The sequence below is a fragment of the Bufo gargarizans genome, chromosome 11 (genome assembly GCF_014858855.1).
Source record: "Bufo gargarizans isolate SCDJY-AF-19 chromosome 11, ASM1485885v1, whole genome shotgun sequence".
NCBI lineage: Eukaryota > Metazoa > Chordata > Amphibia > Anura > Bufonidae > Bufo > Bufo gargarizans.
The window spans coordinates 20,752,170-20,761,074 of NC_058090.1; the positions used below are offsets into that span (position 1 = coordinate 20,752,170).

An 8,905-nucleotide genomic window follows, 5' to 3' on the forward strand; every position below is an offset into this window, starting at 1 on the left:
GGAGAGTGATCCCACCTGGAGAGTCCACACTTGAAGTTTAACAGTTTTACATGAATAAATTTGCAATAAACTTCAGTCTGGTTCCTATTAGCTTCAGTTACTGTTTCTCATGAGAGTGAGGTATCCTATGGTGCATTCTGCTGAGTGGGGGTCTTTGGCTCCATTTTGCCTCTCAGGGGTACAAAGTCCTTTTATACATCAGGAGTGGGCTGCTCTCTGAGCTCCTTTCCCAAAGCTCCTGCAGCAATGAGGGAAAACGCTCCCTCTCCCCACCATGCCGCTTCACTCTCTCCAACTCTCAACTAACTATAGCTTTCTGCAACCCCTCCCGTGGTAGGATGGACTAGCCCAATTTTGCCCAAAGGGGGGAGAATGGAATGGTAAGTTCCATTCTATCAAAAGATACTCTCTGCCAGATACACTGCCACCTACTGGACAAACAAGCACATTATATGAACTAACAATTGCATAACAATATTATTAAGGCACATTATCAGAGATCGTGGAATTAAATACACAGATGACGGTCTTTGCTAACCATTAGAGACAGTAGCTAGGTGTAGGAATGGTAGTGCCCCCTCTGGGATGCCACACTTTGGACAACTCCTTATAGGATGGAAGAGTCCCCCAAAGATAAGCTGATAATAAGGTGTCCCACAGCTGAGACGCCCAGCAATCAGCTGTAATCTGTGTGGGAACCTGAAAGCAATTGTCCCCTTTTCCCTGCAGTGCCCCCACAGGAGACCTGATGAATTGCATAGCTCCCTACCTAATGGGCTGTCCATGTAATGTATGATGTACCCTACACTGCAGTACTGAAAATGAGCTTTCTAAACTAGATGACCCATTCAAGGTAAATGATGGGAGTTATACAATGGGCAACGTCATGTTGAGAGGATTTAGGGTTAATATGGTAGTTGGGTTTCTGGGTAATGGTTCATATTACCTTGCGTCAGTGAAGAATGTGCGAGGCTGGACTGCGGCCAAAGCCATAATGGAAAGTCTTATTTCATTATCCCATCCGATATTCGGGATTCCGCACCCCTGGTAATGACCTGGTGTAATTCCAGGAGACGCTGCCTCACGTGGCATTTGAGCCACTTTGATTGCGGAGCATTCTGGGTAATGAGCGATGTGACACTGCCGGTGATTAATGCCGCACTGCGCTCGCCCAGCGCTGGGAGAAGGCTACAGGCGCTCGCTATTGGATGTGGAGATCGCGGATTTCCAGGCGAGCGCGGCTGCTATAAGGAAGATAGAAGTCTCCCCTCATGTCTGCTAATAAACTGAAGAAGAAGAAGGAAATATAACAATTCTCCGGGACGTCTGCTAATCTGGCGCTTGTTCCTGACGCTGCAGCATAATCTGGATTATCAGGAGAACAGAAAGAAAACTAAAGAGGGATGAAAAAGAACATGAAGAGCCGGCAGAAGATCAGAGCGGTGTCCCATCAAAGCCGGGTCAAAGACATGGCACTGTAATGAGGTGACTCTGCTGACACTGCCCTGTAATGATAAGGGGACTCTGCGTACACCACTCTCTAATGATAATGAGATGACTGCTGACTGCAACCTCTAATGATAATGAGATGACTCTCCTGACCCTGACCTCTAATGATAATGAGGTGACTCTGCTGACTCTGCCCTCTAATGATAATGAGGTGACTCTGCTGACACTGCCCTCTAATGATAAGGGGACTCTGCGTACACCACTCTCTAATGATAATGACATGACTGCTGACCCCAACCTCTAATGATAATGAGATGACTCTCCTGACCCTGCCCTCTAATGATAATGAGGTGACTCTGCTGACACTGCCCTCTAATGATAAGGGGACTCTGCGTACACCACTCTCTAATGATAATGAGATGACTGCTGACTTCAACCTCTAATGATAATGAGATGACACTCCTGACCCTGCCCTCTAATGATAATGAGGTGACTCTGCTGACACTGCCCTCTAATGATAAGGGGACTCTGCGTACACCACTCTCTAATGATAATGAGATGACTGCTGACTTCAACCTCTAATGATAATGAGATGACTCTCCTGACCCTGACCTCTAATGATAATGAGGTGACTCTGCTGACACTGCCCTCTAATGATAAGGGGACTCTGCGTACACCACTCTCTAATGATAATGAGATGACTGCTGACTCCAACCTCTAATGATAATGAGATGACTCTCCTGACCCTGACCTCTAATGATAATGAGGTGACTCTGCTGACACTGCCCTCTAATGATAAGGGGACTCTGCGTACACCACTCTCTAATGATAATGAGATGACTGCTGACCCCAACCTCTAATGATAATGAAGTGACTCTGCTGATCCTGTCCTCTCATGATAATGAGGTGACTCTGTTGACTCTGCCCTCTAATGATAATGAGATGACTGCTGACCCTGCTCTCTAACAATGAGATGACTGTGCTGACCCTGTCCTCTAATGATAATGAGGTAACTCTGCTGACCCTGTCCTCTAATGATAAGAGGACTCTGCTTACACCGCTCTCAAATGATAATGAGATGACTGTGCTGACCCTGTCCTCTCATGATAATAAGGTGACTCTGCTGACGCTGCCCTCTAATAAAAATGAGATGACTCTGCTGACTCTGCCCTCTAATGATGAGATTACTGTGCTGACCCTGCCCTCTAATGATGAGATTACTGTGCTGACCCTGCCCTCTAATGATGAGATTACTGTGCAGACCCTGCCCTCTCATGATAATGGGGTGACTCTGCCCTCTCATGATAATGGGGTGACTGATGACCCCACCCTCTAATGATAATGAGGTGACTGCTGACTCTGCCCTCTAATGATAATGAGATGACTCTGCTGACCCCACTCTCTAATGATAATGCGATGACTCTCCTGTCTTTAATTATAATTAAATACATTTTTAAAAAATGGCAAAAATTTAATAAATAAAAATGCGACAATCAGACTTAAAAATGTAATATGTGATAAATATGATCCATTCGCATGGCTGCAATGACTATTATTCCTGTATAAGGCACAGGCTTTCTCGCAGCGGCCGTCGTGCCTGAGACTTTGGGGTAGCCGTCCTGACACCTGTCACGTCTGTGCGCTGTGAACATGACAGTAGTCACCGCAGCTCGGACTCGTTAGAATAAATTCGTATAATTTATTTAGCAATTTAGAGGATGCTCCAGGAAATAATTGTTTATGAAGTGAAGATAAATGCAGGATGTGACCTGACGCATCCGAAAATTATTCATCAACATCAAGGCGAGCGGCGGATGTGTGGGATTAATGAGGGCGGCAGCGGTGGGCCTCCTCCGTGTCATCTGCCTGAGCTTCATTAGTATCCCGGACCAGTCCCGCTCCCGCCATTGAAAAGTTATGCGGGAATTATTATTCTACAGATTAAGATGTCCAAGAAGCAGAAAGAAAAATAAAAGTGAACCCCTCACCCGGATGAGACGTTATGGCCCCCGTTACACCTCATTATGGATGCGAAGAAACAATTACTGCCAACATTAGAAATCTGCCAGGTGAGAATAAAGTACAATGATATCAATAGACCGACGCTACGAGGCCCAGGGCGATGCCATATTTCTCAGCAGAATGGTAAAATATTTCATAATTACATCTATAGATGACGGAGATTAGCATTTATATGCTAATGGGCAGGACGGCAGCGGCGCGGCGCTTGCTCTGGAATCACTCAGGCTTTTAATTGAGATAAGTCTTTGGGGGTCGATTTGATTTAATTTGACTTGTGAGGGGCTCTTCTAAAGCATCTGGACAAGTTCTGAGCTAAATCTAGAACTTCCTGGAGAACCCCAGTTATAATGAACGCTTCCCTCCCCCTAGTGTGAGTCCGTGTCCTCCCTGCACGTGATACTGTTACAGTATGGTTTCTACATTGTAGCAGCTCGGGGCTCTTGTCTCTATGACACCTTTCTTCACTTCTTGGTCAGTACAATACAACCGAGGCATTATCTGTTATCAGAGAACATAGGAGAACCTACTGTAACCAACCTCATCATCTACACCAACCTCATCATCTACACCAGCCTCATCTACACCAACCTCATCATCTACACCAGCTTCATCATCTACACCAGCTTCATCTACATCAACCTCATCATCTACACCAGCCTCATCATCTACACCAGCCTCATCATCTACACCAGCCTCATCATCTACACCCGCTTAATCTACACCAGCTCCATCTACACCAGCCTCATCATCTACACCAGCCTCATCATCTACACCAGCCTCATCATCTACACCAGCCTCATCATCTACACCAGCCTCATCATCTACACCAGCCTCATCATCTACACCAGCCTCATCATCTACACCAGCCTCATCATCTACACCAGCCTCATCATCTACACCCGCTTAATCTACACCAGCTCCATCTACACCAGTCTCATCATCTACACCAGCCTCATCATCTACACCAGCCTCATCATCTACACCAGCTTCATCATCTACACCAGCCTCATCATCTACACCAGCCTCATCATCTACACCAGCCTCATCATCTACACCAGCCTCATCATCTACACCAGCCTCATCATCTACACCAGCCTCATCATCTACACCAGCCTCATCATCTACACCAGCCTCATCATCTACACCAGCCTCATCATCTACACCAGCCTCATCATCTACACCAGCCTCATCATCTACACCAGCCTCATCATCTACACCAGCCTCATCATCTACACCAGCCTCATCATCTACACCAGCCTCATCATCTACACCAGCCTCATCATCTACACCAGCCTCATCATCTACACCAGCCTCATCATCCTCATCATCTACACCAACCTCATCATCTACACCAGCCTCATCATCTACACCAGCCTCATCATCTACACCAGCTTCATCTACACCAGCCTCATGTTGTACATCAACTTCATTATCCTCACCAGACTTATCAACTACACCAGTCTCATCATCTACACCAGCTTCATCTACACCAACCTCATCATCTACACCAGCCTCATCATCTACACCAGCTTCATCTACACCAACCTCATCATCTACATCAGCCTCATCATCTACATCAGCTTCATCATCCTCACCAGTCTCTCCATCTACAGCAGCCTCTCCATCATTACAAACCTTTTCATCTACACCAGCCTCATAATTCTCATTGTCCTCACCCTCCACACCAGCGTCATCACCTACACCAGCCTCATCATCCTCACCGGTCTCATCATCTACACCAGCTTCATCATCTATATCAACCTAGTCATCCTCACAAGCCTCATCGTTTACACCATCCTCATCATCTACACCAACCTCATTATCCTTACTAGCCTCACACCATCATTGTCATCATCCTTCCTATCCACAACCGCCTCACCATCCTCAATTTCTAACCCAGCCTCACACCATCCTCATCATCTACACCAAACTCATCATCCCCCCCATCCACACCCGCCTCACCATCCTCAATATCTACCCCAGCCTCACCATTCTCCTCAGCCTCGTTGTCTACACCAGTATCACCACCGACACCAGCCTCATCATCCTCACCAGTCTCATCTACACCAGCCTCATAATCTACATCAACCTCATCATTTACACCAACATCATCATCCTCAACATCTACACCAACCTCAATATCCTCACCAGCCTCATCATTCCCATCATCCTCCCCACCCACACCAGCCTTATCATCCCCACCAGCCTCATCATCTTCACCATCTACCCCAGTCTTACCATTCTCATCATCTTGTTCTCATCATCATGTTTCAAGGTCAGATATTGGCGCTGACATAAACACGGGTTGAGGATCTGGAAATTTATGGGCTTCATTTAAATGCAAATGATGTTCCTCTCTGTCACATAATTATCCCGTCTGCACCCGGATTTATCACTAAAGACGCTCGGAAGGCAAAACAAAACTGGAAGAAAAAGACGTCTTATCAGAGACCATGTCCTGGAGGGAAAGTTATCACAAAGCATGAGCTCTGCAAAACCCAAAGCTCTGCACTCCTGTTATTTACATTAGATTTCCTTATTATTACGGCCGTCATTACAATGTATCATTAATGTTTATATTGGGCTATTCTAGTTCAGCAATTATTATTATCTGTAGCACTAAAGTGATGGAGTAAAAACAAATTGTTACATGAGGACCAATTAGTGGAGCAGGAGACGACGTCATTCACCTCATCCAAATAAAATCATTAACGTTAAAAAAAAAAATATTATTTGAATTTTGGTGAAAGAAAGTAAAGAAATTGTAATAAAAAAAGCAGAAATGAAGACTCTTCTCTAATCCCTCCTTTGTGATTCAGCCTTAGTGGGCTAGAAGGAGAAAATAAATCATAGGGACAACCTGTAACGGGGCGGGGGGCTCAGACTTGCTGCAACCTCCCATTTTACGCAGACACAGGTGATAACTTGTAATAAAGGTCAGGATCAGTTGAGGCGCTGCCGAGGTTCAGATGAATCATACATCAGAGGTGGTGAAGTTGATGCAGGGATCGTTATTCACAGGTAGTCTACGCGTTTCTGGGGCTGGATTGCCCCCTTCTTCAGGACTATTCATCTGAACCTCGGCAGCGCCTCAACCGATCCTGACCTTTATTACAAGTTTTCACCTATACCCGCTGTCTGCCCTGGGGCCAACACAGAGGACCACGGCTGCAGCCCAGGACAACCGCCCACCGGTCGGGATTGCAAATAACCGGTAAAACGATCCGCAGTAGTTGTGACTTTTCAGAACACTGTCTGGTAAGCACAATCGCGGGTTTCTAAAACTCATTCGTTAACTACTGATACCGCACATGTGGCGCCGCATCCTTCTCATTTGTATCTTCACATTTTACACAGACACGGCGGCCGTGTCTACTGCGTAAGGAGTTCTGGAGCAGATGGCCGGTGCTCCTCTGAGAACCGGGCATAGTATCTGCAAACACCGCCTGCAATGTGCGGGCGTCATGGCCGCACCGTGAACATGGGCGGATTGGCCATAGACCTTACAGGAAAATCTCCTGGTGGGCGCCCGAGCCCTCCTCATGGCCGGCCAGTGGAAGTTTTGGGGATGTATTTTGTGCTGCTGGTGGCAGTATTTTGTGATGGACTCTGGTATTTGGCGGTATAATGTGCCACAATATTAGATTGCTGGTCCTGCCTTCCATCAGTTTGGACCCTTTTTAGTATTTTTTCCAGGGCCACTTGAAGTTCCTAGTCCACCCCTGGCTGTGAATATCAGAATTTTTTGTACTTGTACTGGTTTTGCATGGCATCATTATACTCCAGTCACATCCAGAGCTGCATTCTCAAAGTATTTGCTAAGTTCCAGCTTAACCTGTGAGTTATGTCTTACCAGCCAGCACCTTAATTAGAAGATTCCCATATCGCTGCATCTTCCATGGCGTCTGACATCCAGCATACCGGCGGCGGCGGTGGCGGCGGGATGGCGCTCGCTCTGCAGGTGATTATCAAGCAATTGCATCTATCAGATCTGATGCCGACAGGAGACGTCACTTCTCGCAGGACAAGCCTTCGAATTATTGTCTTCTTGTGAATTATTTCAACGACTTTTGTTTTCTTTCTTCGTCTTCGTGATGTGAAATCTTCTTACCGCTGGCGGAGACTTTCTGATTAGATGTAAATTCTGCGTTCATGTCATTATATATCAGGAAAGAAGAGATCAGTTCACAAGAGGAGCCTGAAACAGAAGAAAGGAAGGAGGAGGCAGAAGTGCTGCGTACCGAGAACGGCAGCTCCTCCAGTCCCTGCAGATATGGAAATGGACAAAAAGCCTGTTAAGTGGTGGATCTCAGACCATGGCGACTAACCTTCTTCACCAGCTGAGGGTTTGTTACAATTGTATCCGGTCTAGACAATCCTCTGTGAGCTAAACAGCAGAGCCAACCGCTCTCCTGTCCTGATAGACGGTTACATTGAGCTTGTTCACCTCACATTGCAATATCTTGGCTGATACAGTGTAACAAACCATCAGCTGTGAAAGCAATGACACCTCTACTATGTCCCAGGGACCTGGCATTCATATAACTGGGGGAGATACAACCCTCAGATCTCTCGGGCCTGGCTGGAAATAAGGGTGGGTTCCCATCAGCGGTATGGATTCCGTTATGGCTTTGCGTTATAACATGGTTATAACGGAAAATAACGGAATCCATAAGCCTTTAAGAGGCATGCCGCCATAATAGAAGTCTATGGGAATCATAACGGATCCGTCTGGACTGGACTCCTGCATAATGGATCCGTTATGATCCCCATAGACTTCTATTAGGGCAGAATGCCTCTTAAAGGCTTATGGATTCCGTTATTTTCCGTTATAACGAAAAGCCATAACGGGATCCATAACGCAGATGTGAACCCACCCGAACATAGAAATGCTGCAGATCAGCCATTGTCCGTCCGCAGACCTCCTGACCCAAGACAAGTCCAGTTATGGGCCCAGAGTAAAGCGACGCGCCGGACTTGCGGGGGATCAGGAGGGTTTGCGGTGGACCATCGGATGGTTAATATGGTCGTGGGGTGATCGCTCCGCCACGTCAGCAATCTGTGACCATTCCCTGGGAGAACCAGTTCTGAACACCCGGAGCCGCTGGTGATGACAACCACAGGGATCACTGACAACTTACCGCTCTGATAATAAGATGGGGGAGGAGAAGCAATAATAAGGTTAATCTGCATTTTCCCATCCATTTCCGTTATTTACCTAACATTTAGTTCATTACCGGGAACCGCTGGGATTTTACCTCTGACCAAGAGACAAAGCGGCATCTCTCCACGTAGAGAAGGACCATAAATCATTCAGTAATGAGGAAATTACTCCTCGACCACAGCCGCTCACCTGAGATTACAGGTTAGACGAGCGTTACCGGATCAGTGATCAGAACAAGTCAGTGACCCGAGGAACCCGAGCTGAAGGAGA

General features: G+C 46.6%; 1 protein-coding gene across 1 annotated transcript; it reads left to right on the plus strand.

The window, feature by feature from the left end:
* The first annotated feature begins 3,473 nt into the window (after positions 1-3,473).
* LOC122921258 (uncharacterized protein DDB_G0271670-like) lies at positions 3,474-7,770 on the plus strand. The gene is made up of 5 exons (XM_044271239.1): positions 3,474-3,518; positions 3,841-4,372; positions 4,422-5,068; positions 5,571-5,746; positions 7,641-7,770. Exons 1-5 carry the CDS (start codon positions 3,474-3,476, stop codon positions 7,768-7,770), a joined length of 1,530 nt encoding a protein of 509 aa, XP_044127174.1.
* Positions 7,771-8,905: the final 1,135 nt, after the last annotated feature.

Coding starts and splice junctions, on each gene's coding strand:
- LOC122921258 (XM_044271239.1), top strand. CDS start 3,474: ATGGATGCGAAGAAACAATTACTGCCAACATTAGAAATCTGCCAG. Junction 3,519..3,840: donor CAACATTAGAAATCTGCCAG/GTGAGAATAAAG, acceptor CCCTCCCCCTAG/TGTGAGTCCGTGTCCTCCCT. Junction 4,373..4,421: donor CAGCCTCATCATCTACACCC/GCTTAATCTACA, acceptor CATCTACACCAG/CCTCATCATCTACACCAGCC.